This window comes from Zosterops lateralis (assembly GCF_965231275.1).
Source record: "Zosterops lateralis genome assembly, chromosome: 15".
NCBI classification, from domain to species: Eukaryota; Metazoa; Chordata; class Aves; order Passeriformes; family Zosteropidae; genus Zosterops; species Zosterops lateralis.
This window is the reverse complement of record NC_139775.1, coordinates 14,467,523-14,491,487: the sequence shown is the minus strand read 5'-3', so window position 1 is coordinate 14,491,487 and position 23,965 is coordinate 14,467,523. Positions and strand designations below refer to the sequence as shown.

At 52.7% G+C, this 23,965-nt stretch overlaps 2 protein-coding genes across 4 annotated transcripts in view; one reads left to right on the top strand and one right to left on the bottom strand.

Moving 5' to 3' along the window:
- Positions 1 to 2,251: 2,251 nt before the first annotated feature.
- On the bottom strand, positions 2,252 to 6,576 carry LOC310915359 (glucagon receptor-like). Its single transcript, XM_083872165.1, has 13 exons — positions 6,477 to 6,576; positions 6,306 to 6,402; positions 5,963 to 6,070; positions 5,595 to 5,716; positions 5,389 to 5,495; positions 5,161 to 5,321; positions 4,330 to 4,485; positions 4,098 to 4,158; positions 3,672 to 3,741; positions 3,188 to 3,276; positions 2,894 to 3,032; positions 2,594 to 2,635; positions 2,252 to 2,509 (listed from the first exon to the last, which is right to left on the bottom strand). Exons 1-13 carry the CDS (start codon positions 6,552 to 6,554, stop codon positions 2,438 to 2,440), a joined length of 1,302 nt encoding a protein of 433 aa, XP_083728291.1. The 5' UTR covers positions 6,555 to 6,576; the 3' UTR covers positions 2,252 to 2,437.
- CLUAP1 (clusterin associated protein 1) overlaps positions 6,466 to 23,965 on the top strand; it is a 60,147-nt gene continuing 42,647 nt past the window's right edge. Inside the window, exons 1-3 of one of the 3 annotated variants that reach the window (XM_083872164.1) lie at positions 6,466 to 6,573; positions 18,486 to 18,597; positions 19,766 to 19,850. In XM_083872164.1, the coding sequence (XP_083728290.1) occupies positions 18,497 to 18,597; positions 19,766 to 19,850 (186 nt within the window). In that variant the 5' untranslated portion in view covers positions 6,466 to 6,573; positions 18,486 to 18,496. Of the gene's footprint in view, positions 6,574 to 17,817; positions 17,926 to 17,994; positions 18,356 to 18,485; positions 18,598 to 19,765; positions 19,851 to 23,965 lie in introns of those variants that run through there. The other 2 variants (XM_083872162.1, XM_083872163.1) reach the window with 2 other exon arrangements.

The following is a 23,965-nucleotide window of genomic DNA, read 5'->3' as shown; positions in this document are numbered from 1 at the left end:
TTCAGCTGGTCACCCCTTCTGATGGAGCTCCCTGAGTCCCCAAGTGGTTTGTGCTTCCTGGGGCCAGCCCCTGTCCCAAACCAGGCAGGTGTGGCCCTCAGCTGTCACCCTGTGTGCTGGCAGTGTCCTCTGGGTGCTGCTCCCTGCCCGTGGTTACCTCCCACCCTCAGCACAAGGCACTGGTTTTTCATCTTGAGCAAATCCATGGAGCAGGGCCAGCTGCAGGAGCTTCACCCTGGAGAGTTTGGATGAGGTGCAGGGAATTCTCCTCATGCAGCACCCCTAGAAACTCCTCAGAGTGTTCAGGACTTTGTCCCTCATTCCCTGTCACTGGAGGAAGGGGAGGAGTGCCAAGGTCTCTCCCCAGCCTTGGTGGTACCTCTGCCAGCAGAAATAAGGGGTTGTTAGTGTTATTTCCCTTGAATTTAAGGCAAAGGCCCCAAAAAATTCCTAAGGGAATTTTTGGAGAGCCAAGGGAGCCCTGGCTCAGCAGTGCCCTCAGAACAGTGGCTGCAAGGTGACTACAGGCATTTGGGGCTGGCTTTGCTAAGTCTGAGGCTGGAATAAAGGAGGTTTGGGGGATTAACATGATCTGGCCAGTAGATTAGAATGTCTGGGAAAAGAGAGGAGAGGTGGCAATGTGGGTGTGAAGGAAAAAGGTCCCAACCAGGTGCTGCAGGAGCCCAGGTGTGAGCACACAAGGGACCAGCAGAATCTTCTACACCAGGGTCTCCCTGAGGAGGCAATTCCTTAACTGCAGGATGTGAGGCCAAATTCCTTGCAGCCAGGGTGGCTGTGCAGGCAGCAGGAGTCTGGTGCTACCCTAAGGTGAGCTGTCCGAGGAAAAACAGCATTTGCTGATTTGGATAAATGAATAAAAGCTGAGAAGTCTGTGTGTGGTGTGGGTTTCTCTGCAGGGAGCTGGGCCATCATGAATGAGTTCCCTGATTTCTTGCAGGACAATCAGGAATGCACACAGGGTTTTCCAGCCTACTCTGCCAAGAGCTTGCAGGCTCAGGGGATTGGGAGTGCCTCATCCCTGGAATCCCTGGGGTGGGTGATGTGGGAATCCAGTGGGAGCTGCTGGAGCAGCCACAGAATACTTCCCACCCCAGTCCTTTCTGAGATTCAGCTGTCTGTGCCCACCAGGCCTTTCCCTCCCTGGAGCAGACAGAAGCAGCAGGCTCTGCTTGCTGAAAAATAAATATTTATTTACATCTGAAAAGAGAGTTAATGTGTAAAATGGTCTCATGAGGGTTCCATCGATCCAGGACCGTTCCTGTGTGACTCCAGCCTGGTGCAGCCTCTGCTTTGTGTGCCTGAGGCACTGGGAGAGGCTCCTCCACGTCCTGGAGAACCTCTTCTGTCCTTGGACAGCTCCTGGAGCGTCCCAGCCCCTTCCTCCACCCTCGAGGGGACTTGTACCTTGCAAAGGAAGGAATGTGGTGGGAATAACTCTGGCAGCGAGCCCGTGCTGCTCCTGAGGGTCAGAGCTGGGGCTGGGGGTGTCCCCAGCTGCTCTGGGCTCCTCCAGGACAGGAGCACTCACACCACACTGGCTGCTTCCCTTCCTCCTGGGCTTCCTGGGAGCCACAGGCTGCTTGGCCAGGGTGGGATGGTGCTTTAGCACCCCACTGGAAAGCAAACCCCCGGGATTTTAGCCTTTGGCCAGGAAAATGGCTCCTGAGCTCCTGCCAGGCCTGGAAATCCAGCTTTCCCTCCACAAAGCAGGAGGAGGCTGGGCTGGATGCTGAGCCTGGGATGGGAGAGATTGGGCTCTGCCCCACTGCAGTGCTGCTCTCAAATCCTTCACTCCCAAGTCATGTTGAGGCTCCATCCTTGGCTGTGCCCATGGCGAGGGGGCACCAGGGGGTTTGTGCAGGGAGAACAGCCAGGAGGGGCTGGTGCTGCTGTTGTGTGTCGGTGATGAGGGTGGGGAGGAGGTGGAGGAGCAGCCCCTCCCTGTGAAGACCTTTACACGGTGGCTGTGGATGCCTGGGAGCTGTCAGGGTGCTGGAGATGGTCCTGGGCTGGGACACAGGGGAGGACAGGGAGGCCCTGGCTGAGGTGTGGCCCAGGGCGCAGGGTTTGGGCAGCATCTCCCATTCCCAGCATTGAGGATCCGGCTCCCCGCGGTGCTGCGGTCCCACCGGTGCCCGGGTGGGTGTGGCTGTCCCGGGCTGTGCGGGAGGTGCCCTGGGGAGGTGTCCTGGGGAGGTCTCCTGGGAGAGGCTGCCAGGCTCTGCCCACAGCCCCCGGTGAGCCCTGCTGAGGGGACAGCGATGAGCAAGAGCCAGGGGTGCCACCTCCCACTCTGGTGACAGCAGGGATGTCCCTTCAGCAGCTCCAGCGTGCCACAGCCAGACACCAATACCATCCCGGGTGGGCACTGCCCAGCACAGCTTCCTGCAGCCCCCTGCCCTGGCTGGTCACCACCTCACTGGGCACAGCACAGCACCGGGTGGTCGAGCTTCCAGAGCTGCCACTTCTTCTTCATCTCGGACTTCACCTGCCATGGAGGGGAGGGAGCAGGGGCTCATCCCTGGCTGTGCCCTCCCTGCAGGAGGTGCCACGACAGGGACAGGGATGTTACCTCCTTGTTGGCAAAGCAGTACAGCACGGCCACCAGGAAGCCCTGCAGGGAGAGCCAGGAGTGAGCTCCCCTTGCTGTCCCTCTGCTGGGGCTGGGCTGAGCTCAGGCTCCCCCCAGGCCACTTTTGGGGGCTTTTAGGGCTGAGGTCCCCATGGCACCTCTCCAGGGCAGAGAGCTTCCATGGAAGATGGAAGAGGGGCTTCCATGGAAGCACCACAGGGAGAGCAAGCTCAGAGAGGAACCCCTGATCTTTGCTCCGTGGTGTGCCCAGAGCAGGGACTTGTTTCACTCCCACCTCACCTGGAAGGAGTTGAGGAAGAGGGTGAAGAACACCTTGATGTAGCGCAGGATGCCCGTGGTTTGCTCGTCGGTGGCGAAGATAAAAACGACCTCGTGGATGCCAAAGAGGGGGATGAGGGTCAGGGTGGCTTTGGCCAGCCTGGAGGAGAGTAAGGGGACAGTAAAACTCCCAGTTAATCCCGGGGCGGTGGTTTAAGGATGTGCAGGGTGGAGGAGAGGGGTGGGAGGGGCAGGGGGTGTGCAGGTGGTGCCATCCCGTTATCCCGGACTGTCCCCGCCCCTCTCCCGGCCCACCTCAGCTTGTAGTCGGCGTAGCCCTTCTGGTTGGCCCGGAGCTTGGCCAGGATCACCTTGAGGATCCGCATGAAGATGAGCAGGTTGATCTGGGAGGGGAGACAGGGCAGGGGCACGGAGAGCCCAGCACCCCCACCCTGGCTGTGACACTCACCCAGCAGGACATGGCACCCCCTGCGCTGCCAAGGCTGCTGCTGCCCTTCCTCCCCTCCTGCCATCCCAAAATCCCAGCTAGGAAGCAGCAGGGGCCACCCCCAGCCCTTTTCTCTGGGGTTCAGCACCCCAGCTTCCTTCACCAACCCACATAACCAGGGGGTCAGCAAATTGCTGAACCCCCTGTGCATTTGGCTGGTCCTTCCAGGACAAAAATCCCTCCTGGTCTCTGCTGGAAGCTCCCCAGGGGATCACAGCCCTGCCCATGGCCAAGAGCCAGGGGCTGAGCTGCTGCTGTCCCACAGCCCCGGGGCTGGCAGCTGTTCCCTACCAGGGAGGCGAGCAGGATGGGGATGCGGATGATCCACCAGTAGGCCATGTTCTCATTCAGTGCCCAGCACCTGCCACGGCACCCAGAGCACCAACATCACCCTCTGCTGGGCCAGCAGGACCCAGGAGCCCCAGCCAGGGGACCCAGGGATCCTCAGCAGCCTCTGAGTATCCCAATAGGACTTCCATCCATCCATCCATCCATCCATCCATCCATCCATCCATCCATCCATCCATCCATCCATCCATCCATCCCTCCATCCATCCATCCATCCATCCATCCATCCATCCATCCATCCATCCCTCCATCCATCCATCCATCCATCCATCCATCCATCCATCCCTCCATCCATCCATCCATCCATCCATCCATCCCTCCATCCCTCCCTCCCTCTCTCCCTCCCTCCCTCCATCCATCCCCACTCACTCTGCATTCTCCTTCAGGTACTTTGCAGCCATCCAGGGCACCACAAACACCACAGGGGTCCCTGCAAGTCACACAGCAAACCCTGTAAAACCAAGCACCCTCCTGAGCTGAGAAACCACCCCCGTGCTGGGGGGAGACCCCCGGGGTGGCAGAGCCCCCACCCCACACCCTCCTGGCACGGCTGGGACACCAGGCACTGCCCCTGTCCCCACCACACCCAGGTGGCTCCTACCCCAGCCCAGGTAGAGGTAGAGCCTGTAGTAATTCTTCTCGGAGAACACGGCCCCGATGAGCAGCTTGTAGAGGTAGACAGCTTCCACCAGGAACCAGTAGTGGTTGGCCAGGATGCAGTACTGCATCAGCACCTGTGCTGCACGGCACCCCAGGGCTGCCTGCCACGGGAGAGCCATCCATGGGGCACCCCACAGCTCACCCATGGGGCACCCCACAGCTCACCACAGGACCAGCCACCCCGGGAGCTCATCCACAAGGGGTGTGGCGCTGCACAGACACCCCAAGAACCCTGAGAGCTCATCCCAAGGCTGCACAGGCACCCCATGAGCTCGTGTATCAGGTGTACAGTGTTTACAGGCACCCCAAGAACCCTCAGAGTTCATCCCAAGGCTGCACAAGTGTCCCAAAAGCTCGTGTATCAGATATATGGTGTTTATAGGCACCCCAAAAACCCTGAGAGCTCCTCCATGGGACCACGGGTGCCCTGAGAGCTCACCCAGAGACCCCCCAGACCTCACCCATCAGAGACATGAGTGGCACACAGGCCCAGAGGGATGAGGGATCATCCAGCAGGTGCACAAGGCATCCCAAAAGTTCACCCACACTGGGTCACAGGCAGCACAGGCACCCCAAAAGTGTGTCCAGCAGGTGGATGGGCACCCCAGGACCATGCACTGCTACCCCAAGTCCTCACCCATGGGTGTGATGGATGGATGGGCACCACTGGCACCCCAAGGATGCACCCAGGGGGTGTCTGGGGCTGCATGGACACCCACCCCGCCCCAGCCCCGCCCCGGGCAGTGTCCCCAAGCTGCCACCAGCCCAGCACGTGCCTCGTGGCTCAGCAGAGCCTCCCAGTCCGCCACCTGCACCAGCTCCACGCCCCAGCGCCGCTCCAGCAGCGCGTCCTTCACCATCACCGAGGTGGCCCGCAGCCCGAAGGAGGCGAACAGGTTGGCGTGGATGTAATTCCTGGTGCAGCGCAGGTTCCTGCAGGAGCCGGGGTCAGGCGGGGCAGGCACAGAGGGGAGGGAGAGAGGGCAGAGCCGTGTCCTACCTGCAGACGGTGAGGACCAGCAGGGCGGAGATGAGGGTGAGCAGTGACAGCGAGTACCCCACGGTGTAGAGCACCTTGAAGCTGACCATGAGCCGGCGGGCGCCTTCCTGCACAGGTGAGCACAGCCCCAGGGGAGCCCAGGTGGGTGCGTGTCCAGCCCCGGCCGGGCTGTCCCAGCCATCCCCGGGGTCCCAGCAGGGTCGCACCTCCTCGGCAGTGACCTCCAGCTCATCCTCGCACTGGGAATAGTCCCTCCAGGGCTGGCTGCCGTTCACTGTCACCCACTGGCCGTCGGGGCCGCACCTGCGGCTCACCAGCCCGTGTTTCACTGCGGGCAGGAAACATCAGCACAGTCCCCCGGGTCCCCAAGCCCCTCTCTGGGATGATGGAGCTGACCCTGCTCAGTTCTCTGCTCCAGGGCACGGGCTGGCCCCGCTCTGAGCCCCAGGTGTCCCCTCACCCCAGGTCCCTTCATGGGTCCCTCTCCCCTGTCAGGCAGCCCCGAGAGCCTCCCCAGCCCCAGAAGGGCTCAGCCCTGGCTTCCAGCTCCCGGATGGCAGGAGATCAACCTCACCTTCCTCAAACCAGGGCAGGTAGAAGGGGCAGGAGACGTTGACGGCGGTGCCGGGGCTGCCGTCGGGCCAGCAGGCGTACATGTCAAAGGTCCTGTTACAGAACAGCCCTTCCAGGGGAGGGACAGGGAAAACCAGTGGTCAGACGCTGGTGGCACTGACTGTCCCAGCACCTCTGAGGGGACTGATGCCACCCTGAAATGAGCCCGGGTGTCCCACAGCAGCCTCAGCCCCCCAGGACATCCCTGGGTATCCCATCTGAGACGTGCAGATCCTTGTCAGTCCCTCGGCAGAGCAGAGGACGCTGCAGGAGGGACAAACCCGGCCCTGGCTGTGTGCGGGTACCTGCCGGGTAGGGCTCGCTCGCCATCCTCCTCAGGCACTCGTCACGGTACCGCAGCCACTCCTCGAAGGTTTTCTCCAGCACCTTGGCCCCGCCGTGCTGCAAGAGCCGGGTCAGAGCCTCCACTGCCCCCGGGAACCGCTGCCATCCCCCGGCCCCAGCCCGGCCCTCACCGGCACCGAGGAGAACAGGCACATCCAGGCGAGCTGGACAAGGCTCCGCAGGGATCCGGCTCCAAGCACGTCCCTCATGGCTGTTCCCAGTGCCGGGGTGCGCCTGGGGCAGGGCAGGGGAGCCCGGTCCTGGTGAGAGGTGAAGGAACAGGGACAGCTCGGCTCTGCCAGCCCCCAGTGCCCGGCACAGGCAGAGATGTGCTCCCCGAGCCAGCAGAGGAGATCCTGGCCATGTCCTGGGCTGCTCCACTTCCCTGCTGGAGCCAAAACCTCGGGGAGCAGCGGGCAGAGCAGCCAGGGTGGAAATGGATGGTCCTGGATGAGGCTGCTCAGCTTCCACCCAGCGCTGCCAGCCCCGAGGGGAGCAAACCCCACCGGGACAGCGGACGGGACATCCCCCGTGCCACCGCGGCCACCCCTGGGTCACCCGGGGCTGCAGGGACCGAGGGCAGCGACACCCTGGGCTCCCACCAGGCTGGGACCCCCAACCAGCTGAGTGAGCCCCATCACTGCTGGCCGAGACCCCTCCCAGCCCAGCCGGGGGCTGGGGAGGAGGAGCAGCTCCATCACCCCGGGGGCTCCCCATCCCTCCAGCCCGGACCCCCCGGTTTGTCCCCCACGAGGGTCCCCAGCCGGTCCCTCCGCCGGCTTACCCGGCTCCCGATGTCCCGGTATTCCCGGTATTCCCGGCAGCCTGGGCAGTGCCGGTGTTTCTGGCAGCCCCGCTGTCCCCGGTGTCACCGCAGCCCCGGCTCCGCGAGGTGAACGCGGCGGTGACCGAGCGGCGTCTGCGGCGGAGCCGCCTCCTGCCAGCGCCGTGCCCCGACGGGAGGGAGCTTTTGGGGGGGCTCAGGGGGGAGTTCGGGGGCGGCACCGCCTCCCGGGGCTCCGGACGCCCGCTGGGACTCGAGGGGTCCCATCGCCGCCGTCCCCGCGCCCGCGGAGTCCCCCGGGAGTGACACAGGGATGGTCCAGCCCTGCCGGGGGTCCCTGATTGTCACACAGGGATGGGAGTCCAGGGCCAGCCCTGCCGGGGGTCCCTGATTGTCACACAGGGATGGGAGTCCAGGGCCAGCCCTGCCGGGGGTCCCTGATTGTCACACAGGGATGGGAGTCCAGGGCCAGCCCTGCCGGGGGTCCCTGATTGTCACACAGGGATGGGGGTCCAGGGCCAGCCCTGCCGGGGGTCCCTGATTCAGTCACACGGGGATGGGGGTCCAGGGCCAGGTCCAGCCTCTTCGGGAATCCTTAGTGGAATCACACAAGGACAGGGATGAGGGTCCAGGTCCAGCCCCACTGAGGGTCCCCAGTGGGCACACTGGGGTCACAGGGACTGGATCAAGGATCCAGAGCCCTTCAGTCTCCCCCAGAGCCCCTGTCCCCCCCCATCACACAGCCCAGGGAAAGCCCTTCACCCCTGAGGCTCAGTGTCCCCCTGGCTGTCCCCTGGGCTGGGCGCTGGCACGGTGACACCCCTGTGCGGGCTGCGGGGCCACCTTCCCCTGGGGACAGAACTGGATCCAGCACGGGGACACAGCCTGTGACATCCATGGGTGCCATCATCCAGCCAGGGGAACTGCGAGGGCAGGGACAATCCTGGTGGCCCTGGGCAATTGTGCTGGGGGCAGGGCTGGGTTTTGCCTTCAGTGGAGCCGGGGAGATTCCCCTGGGTTCCCCAAAATCACCAGTGCAGCCCCTCCAGGCTCCCACATCCCCCCCAGTGCAGCTGTGCTTTCCTCTCCTGCTGCAATGCTGGCACTGACCCTGCCCTGCAGCAGGGTGGGGTTCGTCCCCCCAAACTGGCTGAATGCACCAGAAAGTGCATTTATTTTGCAAAAATAAGGTGTTTGCAGCAAAGCTGCTGCAGTGGGCTGGGAGCAGACACAGGAGTCACACGGATGAGGAGTCACAGCTGTGATTCCAGTGATGTGAGCAGTGCCTGGTTGTTCCAAGTGACAAATAACTCAGTGGTGGAGCAGCCCAGGGTAAGGATTTGCTGTTTGGGGAAAAACGAGTCCTCAGGTGCCTCCCCCAGCATGAGCCAACACCAGAGTGTTTGTCCATTAACAGATTGTGAACTTTGGACAAGGGATGGAGGGACAGGACACAGGGAATGGCTTCCCACTGCCAGAGGGCAGGGCTGGATGGGATATTGGGCAGGAATTGTTCCCCGGGAGGGTGGGCAGGCCCTGGCACAGGGTGCCCAGAGCAGCTGTGGCTGCCCCTGGATCCCTGGAAGTGTCCAAGGCCAGGTTGGATGGGGCTTGGAGCAGCCTGGGATAGTGGGAGGTGTCCCTGCCCATGGCAGGGAGTGGCACTGGATGGGCTTTAAGATCCCTTCTAACCCCAACCATCCCATGATAACTCGGCCCTGAGGCACTCCTGGAGAATGATTCCAGCCATGTCCCCTTCCCAGACAGACACTGCACCCCACAGATCTCCCTGTGTGAATCCATCCAGTGGCAGCAGGAGCATGGGGTGGGCTCAGCCCACAAGGATGCTGGATTTTGACGGGGAGCCCAGTTCTAGAGCATAGTGCTGCCATTCCCTAGAGAGGAATCACAAAACTCCAGACATTATTGTCCTGGTGTGGTCCATCTGGATGGGATTTTCTCCCATGTCCCTTGAATGGGGACACGAGGAACGAGCTGTTCCTCTCCATATTGATGCATTTCAGGTGGGTCTCCACAGTGACTGCAGCACTCAAGGCTCAGCTGGGGCCAGATCCTGATCCATGGGGTGCTCAGGAGCCACAGGAAGAGGAGATGGGACAGGACCCCACTCCCAACAACTGCTGTCCTGCCAGGGTGGGCTTGGGACACAGCTGTCACTGAGAACACAACAGGTAAATTTATTTATTTATTAAAAGTGATGTTCACCACTGGAGCTGGGAAAATTGTCCCAGAATGGTCTCAGGCATTGAAGCTCTTGGTGCTTCTTAGGCAACCTGAGAGCTGCAGGGGTGCTCAGATAGAGGAGAGCATCCTCCAGGGTCCTGCATGGGAAAATCATGGAATTGTTTAGGTTGGAAAAGCCCTCTGAGATCATCGAGTCCCATGAGGCAGCACTGCCAGGTCCACGACTAATCCACATCCCTAAAACATCACATCTACAAGTTGTTGGAACACTTCCATGGATGGTGACTCCAGCACTGCTCTCAGCAGCCTGTTCCAGTGCCTGATCACTTTTCCAATGGAGAAATTCCCCCAATATCCAACCTAAACCTGCTCTGGTGCAACTGGAGGTTGTTCCTAAAGGATAAACACCCAGCCAGAGAAACCTCCAGGGCTAAATCCCTTCCCCCGAGCACTGCTGCCAGCAGCAACACCTCCTGACAGCAGCTTTCACTTAATCTATCGATTATTGATGGGGGAATTCATCCGTGTGTGTATTATTGCAGGATCTGCTAATCAAAGTGCTTTGCTCGCTCCCCATCCAGCAGCGATTCGCAGAACTGAAGCGCTCATCAACACATCCTGACTCCCAGTTATGCTTCAAACTTCTCAGAAAAGGCTGTGGGAGCGTTACTAGGTAGAGAAATCCATCGGCATGGAAGCAGCGTGAGGAAGGACATGGCTCACTGTGGCTGAGCCACCTCCAGTGCTGCCCCTGGGGAAGCTCTTGGGGTTTTGGTCAGCGTTTGCAGAACAGGAGCATCCATTTCCTTCCTATTTCCATCCCATTTTCCAGCTTGTTTCCAGCCCCTGTGGCGATGACAGCCGGGGACCCCACTCCATCATACAGCAAAGGTCACTCCCAAGCCGGTGTTTTGTCACCACATTCCAGTGACAAATGAGTGTCCCCAGCTTGGAAAGGCATGGATGGATTTGGCACTTGGGATGCAAACCCAGATTCAAAGCTGACCAGGTCTCCTCGGTTTCCATGTGGATTCTTGCCTCATTCAAGCCGCAAGGTTTAAACGATAAGATCAAGAACTTCTCTGAATTTCATCTCTATTCAAATCCTGCCCCTGGGACCCTGTCCCCGTCCTCTGCTGAAGGGCCTTGGCAGGCAGGGCAGCATCCATATGTTACAGATCACCCCAACACCGGGAATTCAAGGAGCAGATAAAAGGATGCATCTTTTATTTCCTCCCTGCCTGGTTGGACCCTGGTTGCAATTTCTGCTGTTACCAACTCTGGGGCTCCAGCACAAGGAAAACCTGCCTGGAGCTGCTAGAGAGAGTCCAGAGGAGGCCACGGAGATGTTTCAAGGTCTGGAGCCCCTCTGGAGCCAGGCTGGGAGAGCTGGGGGTGCTCACCTGTAAAGACGGCTCCATCTGAAATTGGACCCCCAGGAATTAGGCAGACTTTGGGAAATCAGCACTTAGTGCTGGCTTTGGGTGGGTCAAATGGCACTTTGCTTTGGAGGGAGCTAATGGAGGGTGGGTGTATTAATTTTGTTTCTCACTGAATATAAATGAAAAGCCAATCTCCTCTCCTGACCTGTCAAACAGAGACGGAGATGGATCTGGAAATCTCCTTGCTCGGGGGTGTTTTTTCATCCTAAGTAGCTTCTCCTGCTCATCTGCTGAGCCACCAAAGGCCAGCTGTTGATTTATTACCCCTGGTGTTTGATCCATGGGCTTCAGCTTATCCTGGGCACCCAGCTCCCCTCTAATGCCAGCCCATTAACATCGAGAGCTGCTCTGCACTGTAATTACAGGGAACGTGACAGTCCTGCATATTTCCCTTCCCCAGACCTCCAGATTTCCCCAGGCTCCAGGGCACAAAGAGCATTTCGCTTTCCCCAGTGATTCCCTGGCTGTTTCCCCTCCTCCTGGGAGGGTTTTTTCCCTTTTACACCTCTGGAGGGATGAGGTTAATGTTAAATAAAGTGGGAAGGAAGGAGTTTGCTCATGAAACTCTTCAAAGGCCAAGAAGTCTGCAAGCTGAGCCAGCCCTCAGCAGCAAACAGAAACTTCAGATCCTGTGGATAAGGCAGCAGCCCAGGCATGAAAACAGAATTTAGGTGAAAATTAATGTCCCGGATGGGAAATAAGGGAGGCTCTGATTGGAAGAGCAAAAATTGATGCTCAACTTGGAAATAAAAGGCAAAAGTGGATGCAAAAAGCTGAGTATGATGTGTCTGTACAATTCCATGAACCAGCCAAATGAAAAGCTCATCACTTCCTACCCTGTGTGATTTTGATTTGGGTTTTTTGCACCAGCCCTTCTCTGAGCAAACGATCTGGCAGATTCCCTTCCCAATCTTTCAAGCAATTTGTGAAGCTAAAACCTTTTCTTGCAGGCAGGGTGGGAAACAACCCAGCAGAAACAGGTTGTATTTTATTCACCATCAAGACCACAATAATTTAATTTTTTTCCCTGCAGTATGTGAAAGGTGACTTAGAGTACGTTGAAATGTACAGCAGCTTCACAGGAGGATTTTTCTGGGATGCAAAAGAACCCTGAGGACTTTTTACCCATTTTTCCCCCAACAGGGCAGGCACAGATGAGTATTTTCTGATTTTTGTCCTTGAAGAACCTGAAAAATGTTCATTTAATTTTTTTAATTCCTAATTTTAAAAAACATTAGAGAAATTAGGTTAAAAATCACCTGTGTTCTCCTTGATCATGTTTTCAATAGCACATTTATTTAGTTGTGGAATTTGTTTTATTTATTTTACAGCTTTGTCTTTCCCCCACATATTTCATCATTAGTGAGTGTAACTCCAAGCAGAGCAGGGGAATGGTTCCTTCCTTCTTTGATCCCTCTGAACAAGTGAGATTGCTGATACATTCTTGAACTGGTGAATTATTCAAGGTTTGCTGCCTCATGGCTTTCTGGCATAACAAAACCCACTCTCTAAACACATTTCCTATTTTCTAATGTAACTATTTCACTTCAGTATTTCTATTCAGTATTCCTACTAGTTCACTTCAGTATTTCAAACTATTTCACTTTCAGGATTTATTGCTCTTCCCTTGCTTTGATTACTTTTTCAATCTTGCACATGAGTATTGCTCACTACAGAGTCCATGTCTGTGTGTTTTCTAAACTTGGGTGGTTAGAAGTGAAAAACTGTGAACTGCTCTGAAAAATGTCCTCAAACATCCACAGATCAGAAAACCATGTAGATGATTTTCAGCTCAATCCACCCAGAGATACTGCTGACCCTGTGTGGAAGAGCTGTGGCTGCTCCAGTGTTAATCCAGTGTTAATGCAGAGATTTGTGGTCGCAGCTGCCATTCCTTTGTCCATGGGACATCACCACTGTCAGCACAGAAACACTATGCTGTTCTTCCTTGATTCACCAACATGAGAACTGCTGTGGGTTGTGTCTGTAGGGGCAAACTCAGGACATCAACATCCTTTAAGGAGTTTATCACAAAGCTGCTGCCAGGATCAGCCACCAGCAGATGCAGCTGAGAGGCTGCAAAAGCTGTGTTGGTTGGATTCAGCTGCCTTCTGTGGCAGTTTCAGCAGCCCAGCAATTCTGTGGGTCTGTCTGAGCAGCCCAGGGATGCTCCTGCCCTTTCCCTGCTGTCCCGAGGACCTGCAAGAGCCTTCTGGAGCCACCCAGAAACCTCCTAAGGCCTTTAGGAGTTACTGGCTCAGTGCAGACAGGGGTTGAAGAAAAGCTTCTTTGGAAGACGCAGGAAAAAGAATATTGCCCACGCTCTGACTTGAGAGATGCCCCCAACACTTTTAAAATATTGCTCTACTTTACTGCTGGTCACGAGCCTTTATGCAAAATGATCAATTGACGTACGTTGCACTCATAGGTAACAGTAAAATAACACAGAAATGCACAGAAAACGTGAACTTTATTGAACCTTAATAGACTTAAAAGCTTCTACATTTCTATGAACTTCAAATGTGTGGTAAGAAAATTACAGGGAAAACTATGACTAATAACAAAAGGGCTTCCTAAAGTCCTATGGGCGGGAACATCCCAGTGCCCAGGCTCAGCACTGGCCATACTGATGAGAGAATGACTGATAAGAGAATCAAAGAATGAGGACCAAACTTGTATCTGTAAAAAGCAGGAGATCGAATACTAAGAGTTCTGCAATGCAGAACCAATAAATGAGGGTTTCTTTGTTTATCTTAATGTATAACTATGTAAAAAGCCTGGTAAAGGATAATGTGTGGATGGAATGATTTCCATTGCACATCCTGGCCAGCATAAAGTAATGCCTGACTCACTATCACTAAAAGATGGTGTTGGAGAGTTTCACTTTTCCCCACAGGTTTGGTGACAGAGGACAGGAGCCCTGCCCAAGGCCTTGTCCCAGGTGGGAAGGGCAGCCCCGGCCCCAGGCTCAGAGCAGCTGGAGATCTCTGCCCATCCCTGGCTGCCCCAGGCAGTGGGGCTGAGCCCCAGGGGCTTTGGGCTGCCCAGGGCTGGAGCAGCACTGCCTGGGCCAGGGCAGGGCCGATGGTCCCCAGACCCACCGGTGCCTCAGGGCTGCTCTTGCCACCTTGTGCAGCCTCCAGGCTGGGCCTGGGGCTCTCCTGCCATGGACAGGGGCCCCACACTGAGCCTCCACGGCCCTGGCCCAGCCCACGGGCTCTGCTCCATTTCTGAGCTGCCCCAGGACTCCCCACAGGCCTCCCCAGACACCCGGGCAGCCCCTGAGTGCATCTGGCCCTTGCCTGGAACCCAGAGATGGAACCTCTGGCTGTCCCTTGCAGCTCCCCAGGGATGGTCCTTCCCCTTCCCTGCTGCCCCAGGGGCCAAAAAGTGCTTTCCTGCGCTGTTATAAAATCACTCAAAACTCGTGCGGGATAGATTAAATAAAATTTATTTAGAACCCATTTTAATTTACAAAGCAAAGAGGAGGAACAGCGCTAGGAAGCTTGAGGGGACTCATTCTGCCCACCAGAGGCTCACACTCACAAAATGGCGTCTTTTCCTTTTATACCCTGAGATTGCATTACTCTCATGAATATTCATGAGCAGCCCTTATATGTCTTTCCAGCACCTCCCACAGTCTGGAGCTTTGCCCAAATATGGACACTTGGCTCCTCCCAAGGCCTGTCAGTCAGCCCTTCCCTGCCTTTTATTGCTGGATCCCTTCTCTCTGGATTGCTGATGCCATGTCACCCTGCCAGGCCTCCCACAGCAAGTGTCCTCCACTCCCTGATACCTCTGAAAAGGGGCAAATGTACTCCTTCCCCCACATGTTTTACAGCCCTGTCAGCCAGAGCTGCCAGGCAGGAACCACAAAAGGGGAGGGGAGGATTGAAGGGAGAACAGAAGAGGCTTCGAAACTATACTGGAACAACAGAAGTACATGTCTGAAGAACTGCAAACTCCAACAAAACTTCTCCCCACCATACTGAACAACTCTTCCTCATTTGCATGAGCCAATCACGACACTTTATTCACATATTATTCATAACATGGGGCAACCCAGAAACCACCCGAGGATTTAGGTGGCCCCTGGTAATCCAATGAAAGCTTATTCAAAAGACGGAGGCAAGAGAATATTGCCCAGGCCCTGACTTCCAGCTGTCCTCAATACTCTTTCAAATCCTGCTGGGACACTCAGGTTCAACCTCCTTGGGGTTCTGAAGCTCTTCTACAAAACCATCCACCACCGTGTCCCCCCAACTCATGGATAAGAGGAAACAAACACAGAAATGTACAGAAAACATGAACTTTATTGAACTAGACTACTCTTCCCAGCTTCGACTAGGGGGTGAGAACATCACTGGGAAGACTATGCCTAAAATACCTAAACTTCAACTCTACAAAAATCTTCAAAAACTACAACTGGGGGTGAAGAAAACTTTGGGGAATCCTATTTTCCTAACAACAGGGGGTTCCTAACAACTATGGGCGGGAATGTCGCAGTGCCCGGGCTCGGCACTGGTCACACATTCCCTGCCATGTCCAGCAAGGCCAGACATGAGCTGGAGTCGCAGGCTCAGAGCAGAGGCGAGAAGTGGAGTCTCCTCCTGCTCTTGTGAGGGCCGGGCCGCCTTCGCCTCTTCCCCCCGGGCTCCGGGCCGTGCCGGCAGCTCTGGCGCAGGCAGCGCCTCAGCAGGGCCCGGTTGTCCCGCAGCAGCTGCAGCAGCTCCCGGGAGCAGCCGTGGCACCGGCAGCGGGGCCGTGCAGAGCTCCGGGCGCTCGGGCTCTTCTCCTGCAACAACACAGAGCATGGGGAGCACCGTGAAGGCGCACGGGGGCCTGGGGGGCCGAGCCCTCCGCCGCTGCCTTGGGCCGCTCCTGCACACGGAGCCCCGGGCCCTCCCTCACCTGTCCCCAGCGCCTCCAGAGCCATCGGCCCAGGAGCCAGCACAGCCCCAGGGCCCTGAGCAGCAGGGCCAGGGCCCCGCACAGCACCGGCAGCGCCTCCAGGACCAGCATTGCCCCCCTCAGCGCCGCCAGCTCCTGCTCCTGCTCCTCCGGGGCCTCGGGAAGCGCATCCCCGTTCCCTGCGGGCCCGGCAGCGGGGCTGGAGCGCTCCACGGGCTGGATGAGGAGCAGCAGCACCGACAGCGGCAGCAGCTTCCGCAGCCCCTGGCAGAACATGGTGCTGCTCCAGGCCGAGCTGCCGATGATCCACAGCCTCTCTCTGCCCGTCCTGCCCAGCCGCCTCCTGCCCGGGCTCTGGGCGCACCTACGGCCTGGGACACTCAGCACCCACCAAAGGCCATGACAACAAAGGCTGTGAGGTCACAGAGTCATGGAATCAATTCTGCTGAGAGAGCCCTGTGAGGTCCCTGAGTCCAACATGGGACCAGCTCCACTGTGGCAACCAGGCCAAAGCTCTGAGCATCACACCCAGGCTTGGCTTGAACATCTGCTCCCACAGTGAATCCACCACATACACCCATAGTCGTGGGTACCACATTCCAATATCTGATTTGCCTTTATGGGAAGAAATTCCTCCTTAAATGCGACCTAAAACCTCTCCTGGCACATTTAAGACTATGTCTTCTTGTCCTGTCTGTTGTTCCCTGGAAGCAGAGCCTGACCCTCACCTGTCTCCATCTCCTGTTGCACAGCTGAGGAGAGTGAGAACATCTCCCCCAGCCTCTTCTTCTCCAGGGTGAACCTCCCAGGCTCCCTCAGCCCCTGCACTCAGGACATGAGCTCCACCCCCTTCCCCAGCTCCCTTCCCTTCCCTTCCCTTGCACCCTTCCCCAGCCCCTCAATGTCCTCCCACAACTGGACACAGCATTGGAGCTGTGGCCTCACCAGTGCCCAGCACAGGGACACAAGCCCAGCCCTGATCCTGCCCATGCCATGGCTGACTCAGGGGCCATTGTCCTGCTTGCCCACCTGGGCACACCTGGCTCTGTAGGTTCAGACATGGTCCAACAGCAGCCCCAGGAGCCCCAAAGTCCTTCTGAGACAAGCAAGAAGTGTCCCTGTGCCTTTTGGTGCATTTCTGGTACTTTATGGGCAGTAATAGAACAAAGCCTAATCTGTAGTAGTTATCAATAAAATATTTGTAGAGATGGGATTCTCAATTTTTCTATAAAAATGTACCTGTACAGTTTAATTGACTTTTTTTTCTGAATAACTTTCAGAGTTCTGAGTCATGGGTGATGTACAGGATACAAACTGTGAGCTGGAATGTTGGCATGAGCAAAGCCATTACCTGCTTACAAAGGGAAATCCAGGACAGAAATTCAGACCTGACCATAATGATCTGTGAAGATATATAATATATATAATATACATATTACATATTGTACAGGGTTAGGAATTTTGTGTCTTGTGTTTATGGTTTCTTTGTGGCAACGGGAAACACATTTGTGAATATATAGGCGGCCCTTAGATGAGTTTTTTGCAGCTTTTTTCTGTCTTATATACCCCTGGTGTTGCATCAACCAAATTCATATTAAAATATTTTCCTCATGTATCTCTGGCCCCTCCCAAAGTCTGCCAGTTGACTCTTCTTTGTTGTCATTTGTGAAAACCTTGCAGCTCGATGGGAGGGGTGTTGTTGTCATGCCGAGTTTCCCCAGAATGGGAGAAGTTCCCCCATTCCCGGCTGCCTTATGGAAGGGACACAGGTAAACACATCCCCCCCAATGTCTCTGCCAACCCTGACCATCTGGGTTTTCTGGTGGAAACAATACAGAGGGGAGAGTAGAGGATTAAAGGGAGGACAAAAAGGGCTCCAAAAGCATCCTACAACAGAGTCACACTAGGAAGAGTTTCTTCCCTGAAAGGCTGATATTAGAATGGGCTGCCCATGCGTGCGCTGGACTCGCTGTGGCGGGGGGTGTTTAAGGAAGGCCTGGACACGGCACTCAGTGCTCTGATCTGGTTACCACGGTGGCGATCGGTCACAGATTAACTCGCTAATCCCAGCGCGCTCTTCCTCCCCCGGTTTATCCCGCGATCCCTTCTTGATTCAGTGTCCGGCCCGCACACTTCGCTTCCCGCGGGGTTTGGCCCCGCCGCGCTGCCGTAGCGCGTTCCCCCAGAGCCGCGGCGGCCGCGGGTCCCTCCCGGCGATGTCGTTCCGCGACCTCCGCAGTGAGCGCGGCTGGGGCGGGCCGGGCGGGACGGGGCATCCTCGGCTGGGCCTCCCGGGGGGTCCCTGCTGCTCCTCTCGGCCCCATAGGGAGCTGCCGGCGGGCGGTGCCGCGGGGGATGCGGGGCTGAGCCGCCGGTCCCTGCCTGGGAGGGGTCCGCACTGCCAGGGGGTGGCACAGGCACCCCCCCGCCGTAGGGAACACAATTCACAATTGAGTGTTGTGTTGTTGTGTTTGCAGGGAGAGGCTTGTCTGCTCTTTTTTTTTTTTTTTTTTTTTTTTTTTTTTTTTTTTTTTTTTTTTTTTTTTTTTCCCAGTTCTGTGAATCTCCGTTAAAAATGCCTGTTTCCCACTTTGGCGTGTTTTCCTTTGAAATGCTACGATTTATGTTAATTATCGAGGTTTAATTTTTTAACTGGGCGTATCTCGTGGTAACTAAGCAGCACTCTGTGGGAGAGTGCTTATATATATACCCTGATATATATATACCCTTATATATATACCCTTATATACCCTTATTGGATCTATAAGAAGCAATACCTGCTCTTGCTCATTTTTCAGATTTTACTGAGATGATGAGGGCGCTGGGGTACCCTCGAATCATATCCATGGAGAATTTCCACACCCCAAACTTCATGCTCGTGTCAGAGGTGCTGCTGTGGCTGGTGAAAAGGTCGGTGATGAGACCAACAAATCCTGGGCTGACGCTGGGAATGTGGAGAGTGCTTGGAACTGATGGTGTGCTGTGAAATCAGAGAACTCACTGATATTTAGTCATTCCTTGAGCTCTGCTGTTCTAAATACCAGATAAGAACGTGGTAATTTGCAGGTTTTTAGCTTAATGACCCAGCCTGGAGTAGCAAACCAGGGACTCAGTGCTGGCAGAGGTTGCACACTCATTCAAAGGTATCCTATCTATCTCACATATTCTCCAAATTCTACAGCTTGTCCATGTCTGGCATTTTATCCAAACAGGAGTGATCTGGTGTGGGAACTTCACCAAAACCCAACCAGTTCTTGCCTTGTTGCTACAGCTGTTGGCTCAGCCTGGTGTTGTCCTGCATCCACAACATGTTTAAAAGAAATAAAATGGTTTGGTTTTAATCTGCTACTGTCCAGGTGCAGTTTTACACCCACTTAACCCATTGATAGACTTTGGTTAAATATTTCTGGATTTTGAAATGTTGTCTGAATTATTTGTTATTTTCTTTCTCCTGCTGAAGTGTAAAATCAAGGGGTGTTTTAAGATTATAAGATAGAATATTATAATTGAAACCAACATTGACCAGTTTACCTGATTGCTAATTTCGGCCAGGATTAATAATTAATATCTATTAACTTTGATCACCAAGTCATTAGAAATTTGCTGAATATTCTTGCAGTTGTAATGAAATAGGGATACACTCACAACCATTCAAAATTACTTGAATGAAGTTCCCTAAATAATCTTTAAAATGCTGCTGTTACACTGAGAGTCCAAATCACTGACTTTCCTTTTTATTCTTCCCTGTTTCCTGCAAACTGGCCACTTCTAGAAGTTTCTGCATCTCACTCATGAATTTTTTTTAAAGCATTTCACAGAGTTCAGTTTGTTTTTCCATAAGTTTCTTTTACTTGTGAAAGGAGTATGTTGGGTATGAGCTGGTGCAGTGTGTCAGGTTTTACAGCTCTGGCAGTTTGTCCAAACCCACTGTGTGCATTCCTGCAGTGGGAATTGATTTACACATTTATTTTCCAGCCTTGCCCATGCTCACTTTGTGTTAGATTTTTGCCTCACAGATAAGCCAGGTTGTTTAATGTTACCAGAACATTGTTGTAACCCCCAGGTGTTGTTTGCACAGGTATGAACCTCACAGTGACATTCCTGGGGACGTGGACACGGAGCAGGACCGGGTGTTCTTCATTAAGGCCGTGGCTCAGTTCATGGTGAGTCTTTCCCAGAGCTGAAATCTTGAGAATCTGAAATCCTGGTTCCAGGGCAGCTTTAGGGCTTTCTCTCTTAACCCCACAGAGTTTCCCTGCAAGGGGTGGCTGAGTTTGTGTGGGATTCTCTGTTCCTGGAAGTGTCCAAGGCCAGGTTGGACAAGGCTTGGAGCAGCCTGGGATGGTGGAAGGTGACAGGAGGTGGAATTGGATGAGCTTTAAGGTCCCTTCCAGCCCAAACCATTCCATGATTCTGTGATCCTGAGTCTTGTGCTGGTGGAAATTTGAAGAAGCCAGAGCCTGCTGTTACTGACATTCTGTACTTATCTCTGCAGAACTGGGATCTAAATATGATATTGGGATCTAAATTAAGATCTAAAACAGTATTCATCCTGATCTCTCCTTATTTTTAAAAGGTGACAGTGAAAGACACAGCTGTAAATAGGAAATGTTTTTAAACCATTTAAATTGTTTCAGAAGAGGTCCCACCATGGTTATTGCTAACTTTGAATGCCTGATTCTTTCCTCTGCTTGGATAATCATAATTTCTGACATTTTCATTATGATCTAAAACCATATATTGGTATCTGTTGTATGAGATTTCCCATAGAACAAGGCATGTGTTCTTTGCTCAGATAATTTTTTTTTAATGCATGAGCATATTTGGATTGGGCCATCAATTTTTTTAGTCTTTTGGAATAAAAGAACATTGTCCTTCATAGAATTCATGTTATTTTGAAGCAGTATGAGCCTTTGATGTTATAATATACTTAGATTAACACTCTTCATTATCTGAAAAAAACTTTCTGGGGCTGCAGATGGATGTGGAAGCAATGCAAGTTTTTATGCTGATACCAAAGATGAATTACAATACTTTTTTTAAAATCTTAGGACTTATTAAAATGTCATTTTAACAATTTTTCCCTTGTCATTTGTGACTAGCATGCACCATAAATTCTCTCAATTCTTAATTTTGCCATGTTCAGAGCAGGGTACATTCCTGTACATATTGGAGTGTTCTTTTGAGCCTTGGAGCATCATGAGATGGAGTGAGCAAGTCTGTTTTGTTTGGAAGGGTTTTCCCCTCCAAAGACAAGTCTGGGAGCAGAAATAATGTAATGTCAAACATCCCAGGGGGTTTTGGAGAATTACATAATATGATTCATAAAAATGAAATGAATGGAAATTACTTTAATCATCCTGTACTTAGTCTCAGTTAATATTACAAGTTAATGTGGGGATTATTGCAGGTTTTCAGCATTTCCAGGATGAGAGAAGCTCGTAGGCATTTCCTTAATAATTCACTGTCCATGCAATCCACAATTATCTTCCCCAGGAGTTAATGGCTCTGTGCATCCGTGGGCAGATGGGAGATGTGATGGAGACAGAACTGTCTCAGAAGAGAATGTCAGCACAGATCCATCACCAGGGAGTGGAACTGGAGCTTTGCTCTGCTTTACTGAGCAGGGAGTGAGGAGGTGTTAATTTTCCACACAAATTAGCTACTGCTCTGTGTTCCTGGCACTTTGAGAATTTACCAAATGTCTCTTTCCCAGACCCAAAAGTTCTGAAGTGCCTGCAAGGTTGCCTTAGGTGGGTTTTTAATCAATTAAAAACTCCCCTGATCAGTGGGGATCAATACCTCTCTCCTGCTCAAGCCCACCTGGGTCCAGATTTGAAGTAGAGTGCAACAGAAAACCTCCAGTGAGTTCAGCTCATAGCAATTCATTCATGAAAACAAACTCAGCAACCCAAGGGCCCAAAACCTTTTGCAAGAGTCAGAGATCACAGACAAATTTGGCTTCGTGATATTAATAAAACAGGTTGTGAAGTTAAGCAAATTTTCTGGCTGTTGCTGCCATTCTTGTTGTCTATTTATTGTGCATTTTAATAATCTGATCTTCAGAATGAATTGCTGTGGTTTTTAATGGTTCTATTAAACTAGAAATGTTACAAAATGAAACAACAAATCAAATAGGTGAGTGTCTCAGACATGAAGTGGTGGAGGTGACTTTCCAAGTGTGAAGTTGTCTTCCTGACTCCACAGTGCCGTTGTGCCATTCTAAAAAATATTTATACTTGTCTGTGTATTTTTTCTGTTTTCAAGTAGCCTTCGAATGAAAACCTTTTTTTTCCCCTCTTCCTAAACATTGATTTTATTCTCTTGAGGGTGAATGGAGCTGAAATTGGAACTCCTGTTTCTAACAACATCCTTTGTAATTTTAGTGCATCAGTCCCCTTTGGATAGGGGATGTTTAACAGAGCCTGTCAATTCAATGCCCACTTCTCCTGAAATGGAATACTTGCTGTTTCTGCAATTAATTTTTTAGATTGCTTGTACTGCGAGGGAAGGGAGGTGAATGTACCAGGTTTTCACTTTGTGTCTTGCCTCCTTTGAGGTCATTCTGAGACCAGCACTTCAAAAGCAGTTAGGTATTTTTTGTGCAGTGAGTCTCTTACTCCCCTGGCTCAGGGTGCACAACATCAGGAGCCTGTTCTGGAGGTTTTGGCTTCAATTTTCAGGAGTCACAGAAGCTCCTGAGTTGGGACCTGGAGCTCTGGCAGCCTCAGGGCTGTGCCCTTTCCCTGGGAGCCTGTTCAGTGCCTCACCAGCCTTTGGGGGAAGGATTTTTTCCTGAGATCCACATTCTGACCCTCTCCTGACACAACTCCAGCCATTCCCTGGGTCCTGTCTCTGCAAACAGACACAAGGAGTCATTTTCCTCTGCTGGGTTGAGATTTTGGGATGAGATAGGCAAGAGGAAAATATTTATTGGAAATGAAAATCTGTCTTTAAACTCAGAAAGTCTTGACAAAATACACCTGAATAAACATGGGCCAGCATCCCTTTGCTTTGTTTCTTTGGAAAAGCTGGAGCCAAATCCACTATTGAAGTGTGGTGCTTTCTCTCTTGAGTTTCACAGGATTTTTTTCCTTCAGTCCATTATTCAGTAAATATTATAATTGTATAGTACCAAATATTGTAATATCTGAGTCTCTTGAAGATGCTGCTCTGTCAGAGCCTGAGGGAATGTGAATTCCTCCAGGAACACTGTAAAACCAAAGCTGTGTGATACCACCAGTGACTCATGGACAGGCTCTATCTGCTACAGCATTCCCAAAGGAGAAACATTTCAGCAGGAGTTTATCTTTAAAATACACTGAAAAGATGCTAAGTCACTTTTGTGCTTCATGTGTCATTTTTAAGCTTATTTTTTGGATCCATAGCCGGTGATCAATATTTCTTTTTTTTTTTTTTTTTTTTTTTTTTCTCCCTTGTTTAGTTATGCCACCACAAAGATTCCCTCAAAGTTTAATCTGAAATTTGTGGTTGGCTCCTTGTGGTTATTCATTTTTAATATAAATTTTCCAGGAATTTCAAGGACAACATTTGTGTCCTTTCTGTGACAGTAATTTCTCCCCTTTATTTTTTGGAAGCCCAAAAAGATAATGTTAGAATTCTTAATATTTTTTTTCCTTATTGTTCTGTCTGTACCTTTCAGAGATGGGAGGGAAGGGAATAAAATCACTAATATCATGCCAGGGGAAAATTAGAGATAAACAATAAAAACATTTGGAAGGTGCTGCTGGAAGAGAAGACAGTTAAATTAGGATAACTGATCTTATTCTTGCAACTCATTAAAGGTGAAATTTACCTCTCTGCAGCATCATCACAAGACCTGGGCAGCACTTACTTTCTACTTAAACTTAATTTCAATTTAAGTGGTGCACAGAATTTTTTTCTGATCTTTATTCAGAGAAGAAATAATGATACTTTGAGAGTTTTTCTGTAAATGTTCTGACATGCAGAAAGCACACAGCTTTCAGAAAAAATTCCTCTAGAAATACCAGCATTATGATGAGGCAAACTGGGTGTCCCAACAGGAGGAATTACTCTGTATTGATGCTGACCTGAGACAGAAACTGGACAGAGATGGAGAATAAAGTAGATATTTATTGAAAGGCCTTTAGGATACACCTTGGGCAGGACAGGGCCTGATCAGGGCTACACCCAAAGTAGACTTGGAATGGTCACAAAATGATTGACTGGTCACAAAATCTTATATTTTTATAAGTTTTGGTCTATTTGCATATTGGGGTTTAATTGTCCAATTAGA

Bases quoted from the DNA above. Each gene is read 5' to 3' on its own strand.
- LOC310915359 (XM_083872165.1), bottom strand. From the start codon at position 6,554: ATGAGGGACGTGCTTGGAGCCGGATCCCTGCGGAGCCTTGTCCAGCTC. The intron at 6,403-6,476 runs GTGAGGGCCGGG...CGGCTCTTGCAG, and splicing joins GCCTGTTCTCCTCGGTGCCG to CACGGCGGGGCCAAGGTGCT. The intron at 4,159-4,329 runs GTAGGAGCCACC...TGTGACTTGCAG, and splicing joins CTACCTCTACCTGGGCTGGG to GGACCCCTGTGGTGTTTGTG.